This window comes from Gopherus flavomarginatus, chromosome 12 (genome assembly GCF_025201925.1).
Source record: "Gopherus flavomarginatus isolate rGopFla2 chromosome 12, rGopFla2.mat.asm, whole genome shotgun sequence".
In the NCBI taxonomy this organism is placed as follows: Eukaryota; Metazoa; Chordata; order Testudines; family Testudinidae; genus Gopherus; species Gopherus flavomarginatus.
The window spans coordinates 44,106,144-44,119,972 of NC_066628.1; the positions used below are offsets into that span (position 1 = coordinate 44,106,144).

The 13,829-nt window shown below is 39.5% G+C and overlaps 1 protein-coding gene across 9 annotated transcripts in view; it reads right to left on the reverse strand.

Moving 5' to 3' along the window:
• TEX2 (testis expressed 2) overlaps positions 1-13,829 on the reverse strand; it is a 115,731-nt gene that overhangs the window by 57,582 nt on the left and 44,320 nt on the right. For 7 of the 9 annotated variants that reach the window (XM_050921008.1, XM_050921011.1, XM_050921014.1 and 4 more), the window contains one exon: positions 4,843-6,494. In XM_050921008.1, the coding sequence (XP_050776965.1) occupies positions 4,843-6,468 (1,626 nt within the window). In that variant the 5' untranslated portion in view covers positions 6,469-6,494. Of the gene's footprint in view, positions 1-4,842; positions 6,495-10,193; positions 10,242-13,829 lie in introns of those variants that run through there. The other 2 variants (XM_050921013.1, XM_050921010.1) reach the window with 1 other exon arrangement.

Below are 13,829 nucleotides of genomic sequence, written 5' to 3' on the forward strand. Positions count from 1 at the left end.
TGATTGCTAACAAGCTAATGCAAAGTGCCCCCTACGCACCAACAAAACTCTCTTCAAGTTAAATCATATGCAGCACTGGAAAATTATTTTAAACAGAAGCCAACTCAGTCCCTGCTAAGAACACTGCCATTTAAATACACAGATTAAACTAATGTATTCAATGCTTGAGAACTTCATGACTAAATGTGTATCATCAAAATAACTTGTATATATTTAGTCTATTCTACCACATCAAATTCAAGCTCCTTGCCTCTCACTAAGCTCTGCACAAATGTCAGCCCTGCCCACGTTTGCACACTCATTTCTTATTTTTCCTCCCAACGACTGTTACTGGGCTTATTTTCTTTTCCCACTTAACTTCCCACCTTCTTTCAAGCCCACCATTACTCCTGGAATAGCCTTCCACTTTGTGTTTCACTAGCACCTTCTCTCTCTTCTCCTTCAGATCCCCTTTAGAACTACAGCTGTGCTAAATAACATCAATGAACCCTCAAGTACACACCAGCAATGCTTTTAGAAGTTAGTGGTTCAGTGCACCTCAGACTATGTTTGTGAAAGTTTAACAAACATGGGTTGAAGCTATCCAGCCTCCCCACAGCCTTCCAAGCCCCTGGAGACCCTCTCTCCATTATTCATATGAAACTTTTGGACGAAGGTTAATAAAAGAATTCTTTTTTAGGACTGAAGTGAAAACTGGCAATTCCTGTTAACCTCACCTGTTTTAAAGCCCACAGTTCGGTAGCTTCAGCAATTAATGTATTTTCAGTGGGTGACTCTTGCTTGAGCTGATCAAAACTAAAATCCTTCAAATATAATCAACTATAGAAATGGATGTCATACTGTTTTATTAGTTACAGAAAGGTCTAGAGAGTTTCCATGTTAGCTTGCTAAAATTAGCATCTACTTACAATCCAATGGCAGCAAATCAGAAGTGCTACAACTATGCTAGTCACTTCCGCCATTATTTGATGCATTTAATCTGCAGAGATCAAAAATTTAGGCCACGGAATTCTACAATGTGGTTTGTAGTAACCTTCAGCTTAGGAATTCACAGAAACTACAGGTCCCAGTATGCAACGTTCTCTCTCGAAGTAAGTAACATGCCATATTATGCATGTTAGTTACTGCCAAACCCTCAGCAAGTTCTCAGTGTGGCAAAATCTGGGCACACCTGCTATAAACACAATGCCATCCAAAATATTCACTATCCTTTGATTAGGAACTAAAGTATTCACATGGAAAATTAACTTATAAAAAAATATTACGCACAACATCTATCATATGGACCTCAGGTAATCTGTTTGATATCAATCTGCCTGAATGCCAAGGGTTGAATAAAAAAAGGCTGTAAAGGATGAAACCTACAGGAAACGAAACAATGGCAAAAGAGAAGGCTCCTGGAGTAACCAATGCAGAAGAGCTATCAACTGGGGAATACCCCCATTTGGATCCATGGAATGGTTTCATCTTTCCAAGGCTGAGCTAGGATCAAAGGGGATCCTAAACCTTTCAAGATGCTAGAAAAAAAAAGGGAAAAAGATAACGAGTGAGTAGCCAAAGGCTACCAGTGTGTGCTGGTGAAAGCTGACACCGCATGACATGCAGAGACAGGGAACTAGCCCAGGAAGTTAAACAAAATACAGTATATACATCAAAATTCTTCAAAGAACCTGCATGAAATTCTAAACATCTTTCTGGGCTCATTCTAAAGCAAACATACCATATGATTTAGTGAATTTCAAAATGTAATTTTACCTGGAAAATACAATCAAAAAAGCTTTCTTAAGCCTCCATCCCACATATCTGATGTTCCCTATAGCTTTGATGCAGTGCTGGACAGAAAAATAAAAGTGATTAACGTCAAGACTTCAAGAGTTCAGATTATATCTATCCTCCCACTAGCAACAGAACAAAAGACTACTTGGCTACAATGGCCAACTACAGATCTAGGTCTGCACTGCAAGGCTGCTCAACTTCAGGGTCCAGCCCACATACAGAACTAAGGCTGGTTGAAAACTGAAACTACTTCTTCCCCCTTCATTTTCAGAAAATTGTTTTGTTTGGGTTTTTTTAAAATCAGGGCCGTCCAGAGAATTCAGAGGGCCTGGGGCAAAGCAATCTCGGGGGCCCCTTCCATAAAAAAAAAAGTTGCAATACTATAGAATACTATATTCTGGTGGGGGCCCCTGTGGGGCCTGGGGCAAACTGCCCCACTTGCCCCCCTGGGCAGCCCTGTTTTAAACGAAAAAGAATTTTGGGGGAACTAACTGCTTTCCTTGAAAATTTTCAGCTTCTAAAAAAAAGTATTGTATTCTTTGGTTGCTATAAATTTTGTTTAAAAAGTCCACATTTTCTGTAGAAGTAGAATCTCCCCCCCCCCCCAAGCTTTACACACAAGCGTTACACAAAAAGAGAAAAATGACTTAAACACTTCAGATTATAAACCTTTTGGAGCAGGTACTGTCTCCTCCACATTTGTGAAGCACCCAGAAAGTGTGGTGTTTATTACTACAACATTTGTGACCAGGAGATATTACAACACAGTGAAGAAAACAATGAGGGAAGAGTGACAAGTGTGTGGGGAGTGAAAAAATGATGCGAGATACTGACTGAAAAGAGAAAAAGAGGACATGGTCAACCAAACTCATTTTTAGCAGAATAACCCAATTCACATCAGTTTTATAGGGAAGATGTGTTAGGAACCAAATTCAGTCAAATATTTTTAAAATACACAAACTCCAACTTCTACCTACATACGCCTCCACTCTCTCTCTCCCACCCGCTTTTCAGCCATGCATGCTGTTTCACCAGAATTTAGTAAGTGCTCCTGAGTACATGTGCATTTTCAGTAGCATCAACTGCAAAGAATACACCTTCCTAGCCAGCACTTTGCAGGCTATGCCACTGGGAAAATACTCAGGCTCAGAAACAGGTGCTGGAGTAGACAGTCCTGTTTATGGTCACCTGTTGGAGAAGAGGTAATGTGCTGTCAGTCAGCCAGCCAGCATCTTGGGATGACATGAACACCTGCGCTGAAGAGAACAAAGATTGATTGAGGGGAAGACCCCAGACTGAAAGAACAATAAGTAGGAGAGAGAGAACTAGACTGAGAACAGCAATAAAAGGAGTTGATTATTTATTGAATACAAAGTGTTTCTGGAACAGTGCTAAGGATGACACTCTCCACCCCAAAGAATTTACTCTCTATTTAGAGCGAGAAAATATACAAATGCACATGACAGCGTGCAGGCTGAAGGTCTCAGCTTCAGGAGAAAAAAAATACTGGAACAGAGAAGTAGTAAAACAAAAAACACAGAAGAAAAAAAAAATTACAAAAAACCAAGCCATTTTTCTAAAGAAAAATACAGAATGAAGAATGTTACATAAATACTAAACAGTCCTAAGAGAACTTATGAAGATCATACCAAAAAAAGAAATCATTTTTACTTGTTCTAATAAATGTTCTAAGTTAAAAATCAAGAGAACTTTTGTCATTAAAAATATTCACTATTTCAATTTGCTTTCCCCTTCCCCAAATCTCTGACTGCAGGGCTTTTAAAGCATATGACATTACGTTCCTGAATATGTGACAACTAAACAGATTAAAAGAGAGCTCCAACCAGGTTTAATATTTCTTGAATAATCAGTATTCAGTTTAATCTATAAGTAGGCTTTTTCTGGAGAGTTTTAACTGTCATCATCTATCTAAAAAACAGAAGAGTCTTCAGTTAGAGGAAAAAATAAGCATCTTGTCTAGAAAGCCTGATTCTCCAATGCAGCCAGACACATTGCAGCAACGGTTTTATGTTCTCTGATGGGAATGGACTATTAACAATGCCAAGAGATATGCACCATTTCACAACTGCCTATTCATTATTTTTATAACCAGTATTTTGGGTTGACTTGTTAATAGACAATTTTTTTTCAATAAAGACTCACATTATACTGAGATTTTAATCAGTTAAAATGATATCAAGCAAAATTCATTGTCACTGAGAAATTTGAGGTTGTTCTATTCCAGACATAATTTCTTATCTAAACTATCCAATTAGCCAGTTGTCTATTCTTTTTCAAGTTTTATTTTTATTGTGGACACCAATGCAAAATGATGATTACATGACAAGTGAAAACATCAAAGTATTAGAAAGAGTGGTCACATGGGTCACAGCTGAACAAAGTACAGTTGTAAATTATACAAGGCAAGAGAGAGTACACCGGCTCTGAACAAGGAGGAAAAAACCACAGTGCTAGCACTTTTTAAATCCAGGTCTTAGCTCATTTGATGGGTTGCAATTATCAAACTAAGATATTTACGAAGTATTCAAATACAGACAAACCCCAACCCAGATTGTCCCCCTTGACATTTTTCCACTTACCATTTCCTCCTCCCACCCTAATTACCTGACATTTGAGGTGGTCTTGGACCGACTACATGGTATGAATTGCAATCTGGATAGCAAATTCCCCAACAAACAAAGCACACTGTCTGAGAGACACTGAACTTCACACACAACATGCTTAAAAAAAAAAATCTTTGCCATTAACTCCATTAAGCAAGACAAGTTCAAAACACATCTGCCCTTTTCCTTTTGAGGTGATTACTCTATTTTTCCTCTGTAGCTGTATGCAATGTTAGTGAATTACTTATGCAAGACAAGAGAACTAAGGCAGCTGAAGTAGAATACTCTTGCCTACTAAATCATTTCTGATACTGACAACACCATGTGCTCCCAAAGGAGTACTTCAGTTGCACTCACTGATAGATATGATTCTAAGGTGCAAATGAGCTAACTAAGTTAGTTTTTCTAGCCAGAGTAAAGCATGTCCAGTAAGAAACCTCACCTTCAATATTTCCGGTTCTTTGATGTCCAGAGATGCTGTATTCCATTGCTTGCTCCGATTTTTATGTAGTTTGTGATATTCATGAGCACTTGGTGTCAGAAGCCAAATCACACAGATAGCAATCATAAATCCAAGGGCAATTCCCAGGAAGAGTCCACAGAAGTAACTAGGGAGAGGGAGTATAAGATAAGCATAGACTAACATTGTAAAGAAGTACAAAGTCTTAATGGGTATTTTAGGCTGCTGCACACATAAATCAACTTCGTCTTCGCTACTGAGTGCGGTACCATATTCCTCAGTTATTTCTGCCTGGAGCAAAGGTTCTGTGGGTTTTTCCACTTTGCTTTCATCCTCTATTAAAAAAAAATCTTCAGAATACAGTTCACAAAATTCTTCATCCTCTTTGCTTGCCAGTGCAGACAAAGAACATTTTTCCAGTACCAGCGAAGTCTTCAAATTTAAGTCCTTTGTGCTTACAGACTGAGAGCTTTTAGTCTCTGTGTCTTTCAGATGTTCCTCAGCAGTTTTGGACTGGTTACTTTTATTTAGAGTAGAATCACTTCCGTAGTAGTCCCCTTCAGAATCACATTCTTCTTCCTTAATGCTATAGTTGTTATTGCTTTCCAAGAGACCATTTAAGTTGGAAAGATTTGAGAGTTCTGAAGCACTTGAAGATAAGACTTTGGGCCTGTGGCTACTACTTTCATCGCCCATTATTTTGCTGAGGAGTTGAAAAGGCTCATAGATGACTTCTGAAAGGCGTCTTTTAGTGTCTTCAATTTTAGCCTCCATTTCAGGTACTTTAAAAAAGGAACGAGTATCTGAAGGAGACGTTAAAGGGGAAGAAGGGGCAGTTTTGGAATCGCCACCTGTAACTCGAGGCTGAGTGAACTGTTTGAACAGGTGCAAGTTCAGTTTAGAGTCAGGTTTGTAGGATACAGCTTCAGATTCTTGTTTAGATGTGTCTGTGGACAGAGATTTCACTAACGTTTTCATTAAATGTCTATGTCTTGTGGGCGGGGTGGGCTCTTTTGGTTCTACATCTGTTGAAAGGGACCTAACTAAACTCATAAAAGGCTTTGAACTAGAAACAGCAGATGAAGCACTAGACAAGCCAGTTGGTTTGGATGGAGAGGACAATGGAGAGGATGACAAGCTGGCTTTCTGTTCCAAAGGAGACAACACACCTGATGAGCTAGTTACATGATACAAATCAGATGAGGGTGATGGAACTAATGGCACTGCACTGAATACTTGCGATGCTGAAGAAGAATCCAATGGCTTTACAGTGTTTACGGTTGGCAAAATCACAGGTGACGAAGGTAAGAGGGATGCAGAGTCGACCATGCTATGCGAGGTAGCTGGACCAGAAAAATCATGGCCACCATGTTCAAAGCAGAGGTCTTCCTTGGCTTCAAGTGCTGTTACAATGCTTTGGTCATCCAGTTCATCACTGGGAGACTCCTTAAATTCCTCTTCCTCCTCCTCTTCCTCCTTCCCAAATGCCGAGAAGTGAATGGTGATGACATCTCGGGAAACAGATCGCTGAACCTGCACTTTTGGGGCAGACTGCTTTGAAGACATTTCATCAGTTTTCTCTGCATGGCTACTGTTCAGACTTGTCATTGCAGGTCCCAGAAATGTGTCAGGGTCTGTGGAGAGAATATTGAACTAAATTAAAGGCAATTTCTCCCCAAACTCCACTCTTATTTCCAACTATAAGACAAATACAAAAAAAAACTATTTACATATGGCATGTCTGCAACTTAAGAGCAGCAAATACCCCATGGCACTTTTCATTCCACTGGATTTAATTGCATTTTATCAAGTGAAACAAAACATCTTCTACAGTAACTAAATTTATTTTCAAAAAAGTTAGACATATATGTTTTAAGATAAAATACGTGCAAACTTGAGGAAAAAGTAGTTTCTCCTAGTGCACATAACAATGCTTTTCATATCATATGCAAAGATTAAAAGGGGAACTTGGTTACAGAGAAAATGAGATAGGGAGCAAAGGAGGTGGAGGAGAATGAAGGCAAAGGAGGAGTGTAGGGGGGTGCAAGAAACAGGGGAATGGAGAAGTAAGAAGATTCCTGCCAAACCCTTTCAGATGTGCTTCAAAGAAGAAACTAGCAAGATTTTGGTGGTAGTGGTGGGAAGAAAGAAAAAGATAAACAAGGATGCCAGGAATTAGGAGGTATGGATTATTAGTGTTCTCCATGATAGCAGAAGTGCAGCTAACAGCCAGTGCATGCATGTTTTCACACAACAGAAAAATATATCTTCCACCATTAAGATAGTTAAAAAGATTCTACACTGTTAAGCTACCTTAAAGTTTCTACAATTATTTGCCCTGTGCAGAACCCCATCATTTATATCCCTAGTATATTTAGTTCTTACAGACTTATTTCCTGGGATTGAGATGCTATCCAGGCTTTAACAAAGCCTCCAAACTCTAAGCAAAGACAGAAACATGTATAAATGGTGAGGTTAGCTTTTTTGCTTGCCTTTTTAGTTCTCATTTCAAGTTCTGTGAATTATGAACAAATGGTCAGGTTAACTATCATTTTAGCAATATGCACTAGAACAATAATTGCAAACAAACAATCAAAATTAGTTTGGGGCAGTACTGAAATTCTAAAGTCATCATTTAAACAGGATTCTCAATCCCTTTTGACTGAAAATCCTGTAAAATACATATTAAATTTTGGCAGTATTCCCAATAAAGCAAATTGTAAAATGGTTCAAAACTCTGAAAATAAGCAGCTAGTATGCTTTTCAAAGGATTACTACCACCTTAGTTAGGACCATTTGCCTTGTCATTGGATATGAATTTCTTCTCTGAGAAACACCTCTGACAATGAAGTTCAAGGCAATTCCACTGCTAGGAAGTTAAGTGGACGGCTGTCTTTGACTGTATGTGGTAATAAGAGGGTGTTTCAATTTTGATCCCTGTGTTGAACAAGATGTTCAGATCTGGGACAGTTCAGATTCACCCCATTGCAGAGATAAGAGGTGAGGTGTATAACATGATCATCTAACTTCTAAACCCTTCAACTAGTTTGAGGTTGTTCACATTAAGGGGGTTGTTTCAGGCCCATCTTTAGCTGTGACATCAGTTCAGACACAATACAAGTGCCTAGAAATCTATTGCTTGTCATGAAGGCTTCCTGGGGAGAGGTCTAAAGCTGAAAAATGGAAATAAAAAAAAATACAGTTAAGGCAGGAAGTGTGCGCACCCAGTGGCTAGAACTGGGGTCTGGGAGTCAGGAGATCTGGGTTCCATTCTTGGATCCAAGGGAAAAAAGCCTCAGTTTCACCCTCTGTAAAATGAAGGATCATGCCACCTACACCACAAAGGTGTTGCCAGGTGTAGGTTAGGAATGAAAGCATTTTGAGATCCTTTGATAGAAAGGTGTTGTGTAAAAACAAAGCTTTGTGTCTGTCATTTAGGAAATTGAACTCCAAGTAATATTGAAAATGACCATGTTACAGCCCTGTAAAATCATCTGACAAAGCAGCAACCAAAAAGTAGAATAGGAGCATAACAATAGTAGAGACAAGGAGAATTAAAACAGGAGGCTTCTAGCTTAAGTTAGAGAATTTTTTTTTTTTAAAAAGTTCCATCCCCACTGCATGCTAAGAGCTAACAAATTCTCCTTTCCACACCTCTCAACATGAAGCAGCCCTTAGCTTATACAAAGAAGATGGTACTGCAGTATAGGCAGATTGACTCCATTCTCTGAAGCCTAAATGTGTCACCACTATGACATACCTCTATTAGCTCGGTGACAAATGATCACAAATCTGTTTCAAAGACACTGATCTCCACATCTAGTTCAATGCACTAAGGTCACTTAAAAAATAAAGTCCTACTGAGCCAAACTTGCTAGCAACTCTGCTTTGTATATTAATCACATCACATTCATTAATAACACACATACGTTAATTAAGGCATCTTTCCTGTGCAAGAAAAGGACAAAAAAATGGAACTAGAACACACGCTTACTTTTAAAAAGAAATGAATCCAAGGCACTGGTAACCACCATCTAAAATGGTCTGGCAGAACAGAACCTCTGCAATTTCCCTTGAAGCAGTACTTTATTTTCATTGTCAAGACAATACGTTTGTCATTTTAGTAACTAAGCTATTTTCAGGCACTATGAACATGCTGTAATCAAACTGACAAGCAGAATTAATCAGAAGTCTTTGCTGATGTTTAAAGTGCTGTTATACTTAGAAAGGCTATGGGAGAGGGAGCTGGATTCTGTTCTGGGTTACACATCATCCACAAAAAACTGTTAACCGAAGTTCCAACTGCAGGACCAAGTTCTGCCATGCAGTTACAGCAATGCAATCGTACTGCAGACAAGGGGCTAAATTTAGCCTGCAGAAGCAATTACAGGTGATAACGTAAAAGAATGGAAAAACCCAGCTGAGGTTTCAGATATCAGGTGAATTTGCAGTTGGAAGGGGGAAAAAAAATAAAAAAAGATAAATACATAAAAATATGTTGTTTTACTTTCAACATAAGCAATTTGTAGTCACAGTGCTAGCGCTAGAAGAGAGTTCTCCCAGCACTGTTAAAAACCCACCCCCACAAGGGGCGTGGCTCCCAGCACTGGTGCACTCTCTAGGCTGCCACTTTACAGTGCTGAAACTTGCATCGCTCAGGGGTGTTTCTTCACACTCTGAGCGAGAAAGTTTCAGCACTGTGAAGTGACAGTGTAGACAAGGCCTAAGATACAAACATGAAAACCTATATTGTCTGTTTGACAGATTCACTTTACATAATAGAATAGCATTTTTACTGATAATTATGCAAACTGGTATCTTTGTACCAGACATAAAAGCAGTCACATATACCAAGCTTCATAACTAAATTACTAGCAAGAAAATTATGAATATTAAGATTTCCCCCCCACCCCAGAAACAGTAGAACGAAGGTTAGGAGAGAAATGGGTGTGGAGTGCTAGTCCCTGTTTTCTGTTCTCCACCAACATTTGATCAAACCAATTCCTTGCGTCCCAGGATTTAACTCCCACCTTTTTTTTTGTGTGGCTTTGTTACACAGCTAAGTTAACAGCTCATTTCTGAGATACTCTGTATATTGCTTTCAGAAGGCAAGACCAGAGTCAAATTGGCATCAAGTCAAAATCCTATTATTAGGACACTAACAAAGAATGTACTCTTGTAATAAAACATGCATTACTGAATCATATTTTACTGTTTAGACTATAATCTAGATCTCTTAGAACATACAGAATGTACAGTGTAGATGTATTAATGCACTCAAAACCATAACTTCTGCACTTCCTAATTTTTTTTTCCCTTTTAATTGCACAAACCTCTGGTGTTTCATCTTTGTACTTCCACAGCACCTTTCTTCTGATGATCTCAAAGAGTTTTACAGGTATAATAAATTAAGCCTTACAAAACCATTAGCATTTTGCACATTTCAAGTGGGGAAATGGAGGCAAAATATAAGAGACTTGATCTAGGTCATACAGGAAGTTTATAGCAGATCCCCAAGCTTCTCAATCACATGAGACCATCCTTCCTTATATTTAATATGCAACAGTTTAGATAGTAAATTTGATATTAACAAAGTTATTTAATAAGAAGTTTGGCACTTTGCCACCATTAAAGAGCCAGGAGTATGTTTGCTGAATCAGCCAGCCAGGCCAGATGACTTGTTTTCCCCAGCCAATAGACGACTTCTTCACTGAAGCTAGAAAATGTTTACTGCTGAACATTGTCCCAAGTGGCTTATTTTGCTGGTCTGTTCTGAACCAAGACTTTTCGAAAATCACAGTATTATCACATCACTGGTGTTCCCTCATCCAAAAGAAGTCAGAATGGAATTAAATCCATTTTAATCTCATCAAAAGGATATCATCATTCTTGACCACAGTGTATTTATCTCCTGGATATATATGCATAAGAACTCTTTCAAAAAAAAAAAAAAAAAAACCACACCCACGGGGGGCGGAGGTGGGGAATATTCAAGACACACACAAATCCAAATCAACTCCACTGGAATCACAACTCTTCCAGTGTTCCTAGTAGTTACTGGCACATATTGCCTAACTTGCATATTTTTACATATATGTAAAGAACCTTACAATATTTCAGTTGAAAATAGAATTAGTTCACACTGTCAAACACCTCACAGTGATTAGCTGGAGTATAACACACACAGGTCTAGGTTTCGTTGTATTTGAGACATCTATCACAGCTTGCAAACCTGCTCATAATTTGATTGTTCCAAGGAATGAAAGGGTGGAGAAATCAATACTTCAGGGCACAACTGTCAAACTCTCAAGTACAGATATATTGTTTTTTAGAAGAAGAGTCATACAAGAAACCCAAACAATCTGAAATTGATTAACTAATCTTTAGTTTGCTTCGCTTTCCCTCCTAGCAGTGAAGTTAGTACTATTAATCTTTCACTTTACTTGAGTCAAGCTTAGTGCAGGTAAGAACTATGGCAGGTTCTCTTACTTAACTCCACCATCACACTGCAATCCTGACCTACAACACTCCCACATCTGTGTCAATGCATTTCAGTCATAACCTACAGCAACTCTGCTATTCCAGTTCTCTGCAACTCTCCCTACTTTCCCTCCCATCTCCCATATACAGTCCCCCACTGTAACAGTCCTAGGTCTCCCACCTTACCTCTGTCAATGCCCATCAATCCTGACCTTCAGAACTCCCTCCCAACTGCCTCCCACCATTCTAGTCCTGAGCCTTTTGTTTATGCACTATCAATTGTGCCAAACTGCGTAGATCTGATTTTTGGGGGGCTCATGAAGTGTAACTATTACCAGAATAAGTTGAAGTTGCCGTGCCCCTGCTGCATAAATTTAAATACTAATAGTACAAAAAAAAAAAAAAACTTTCCCATGCCATCTTACCTATTGAAGGCACCACTTGAGTGGTGGAGAGAAAGAAAGCAGACAGCCATGTGTGCCAACAAGGGAGATGGCAATTTCTGCAATATGGGTTTCTGGTTATTAGGAACTGCCCTAAGGTGACCAATTAATTTCACACAAGCTACCTATAATGGGTGTAGATATTAATGATCTTCAAATCCTATGGACCTGATTCTGTATCTGAATCAATACCCTAGGAATGAAAAGCTCCTTTTATTTATAATATGAAATTGCACACTGCCATCTGAGCTCTCTAGCCTCCACCATTAAGTATTCTGATTTTTTTTAGGGGAGGGGGGGAAAGAGAGAGAGAGAAAGAAAGCGCGAGCACGCGCCCTGCACAGATATAAAATTTGTATCTGCAGCCAATCCGCAATGAGAGAGCCACAAAGTAAATGACACTATGTGCCCCAAAAGAGTAAGGCATATCCAAACTAATGGTCAAGTGTTGTGTATAATGTGGTCTATCAGAGTGCCCATGGCGTGAACTCTGTCGTAGGGAGATAAGCCCTTGGCCCTGACAGTCTAGGGCTGCTCCTATAAATTCTACTGTCTGCATTGGAGTCAGGTTAGACTTCTCCATGCTTACACAGAATCCCAAAGATGCTAGGAAGTGGAGCAGCAATCAAGTTGATGCCATGACTTCTAGGCAGGACCAGCTGTTCAGAAGCTAGTAATCTAAATACAGGAAAATGTGATGAGTAATCTCTGAGTTACAGCTCAATCTAAGACTGTTTACACCTGATGAGTCATCCCTGAATTTCCTCTGAGCCTGCTTGAGCCAGTTTAAACCTGATGAGTCATCCCCTGAGCCAGAAAGTGTGATGAGCCTCTGTAGGTAATTACCTACAGGTTTTGTGATAGGCTTCATGACATTCAATCAGGCTGAATGCAATCCACAGGTAAGGATTCACCCAGGTGATCCCAGGGTAGGTAGGTAAGTTCCTAAGGGAGGCAGCGTCTCCAGTTGGCTCAACATTACATGGCCAGGAATATTCCCATTGCCTAGTAGTTCTGATAGACTACCCCTGCTCCAGCTGTGCCAGTTTCCACACTAGCCAGCCCCTGCTCCAATCTCAGCTGGCTGCCTGATGATTCTGACACTCATCTCAGCTGTGCTACTACTACTGAAAAAACACTTGTGAAGACCTTGCATGCTGTTGCAGGGCCAAACAGAAGTACCCAGTATTGGTAATATCTGGGATCCAACACAAACCTATAGAATCTTCTGTGGGAAAGGTGAATGTCCACATGAAAGCATGTGTCTTTCAAGTCAAGAGCTGTGAACCATGTACCCTTTACAATAGGACCAAAAAAAAAAAAAACCCTCCCTGGAAAACATGGGGAATATTCTGACGCAGGCCATGTGGCAGACAGAATGACTGCGTCTCAGAGTCTGTCTGCACTGACCCTTTTACCATCAGTGCAGAGCGGGGGGAGGAAAAGAGCACAGGTGTGGACTAAATTAACAGACACATCTTGCAAGAATTCTCTGGTCTCAGATGCAAGAAGCACATGCTTACCCACAGTGGGATACACATAAGGAATAGCCTCAAAGAACAAAAGAATTAAGAGAATTATCTGTAAAGCTCATACAACTGCAGAAGAATCTCACATGAAGGGGTAACACACACTGATGTAGCATACAGGAATACTGAGAGTTTGTAATATATGTATTGACGACTGAGGTGAACAACTTAGACATCTCATGACCAAGAACAAAAAGAGCTCTGCATAAAAACAGAACATTGACCCAGGAGGTGGAAAAAGCCACACCAAGAAAGAGAGGGTAACAAGATCTATCTGAGAGAAGGTTTTGTGGAAGTTTAAGTGCAACAGACAAAAAACAGAAACACTATAAATTAGCCTACAAGACCAAACAGCTACCAACCTAACCTTTGCAATAATGCTAGCAAACAAGGATATTTTGACTGAATACCATTCTACATAAAAGGGAAAGACAGAAAAAATATTTCCAGTGGCATAAACTCCCTATGCCACTTTTCTATCAGCGAAGAGCTTATTATGTTCTACAATGACACCTCT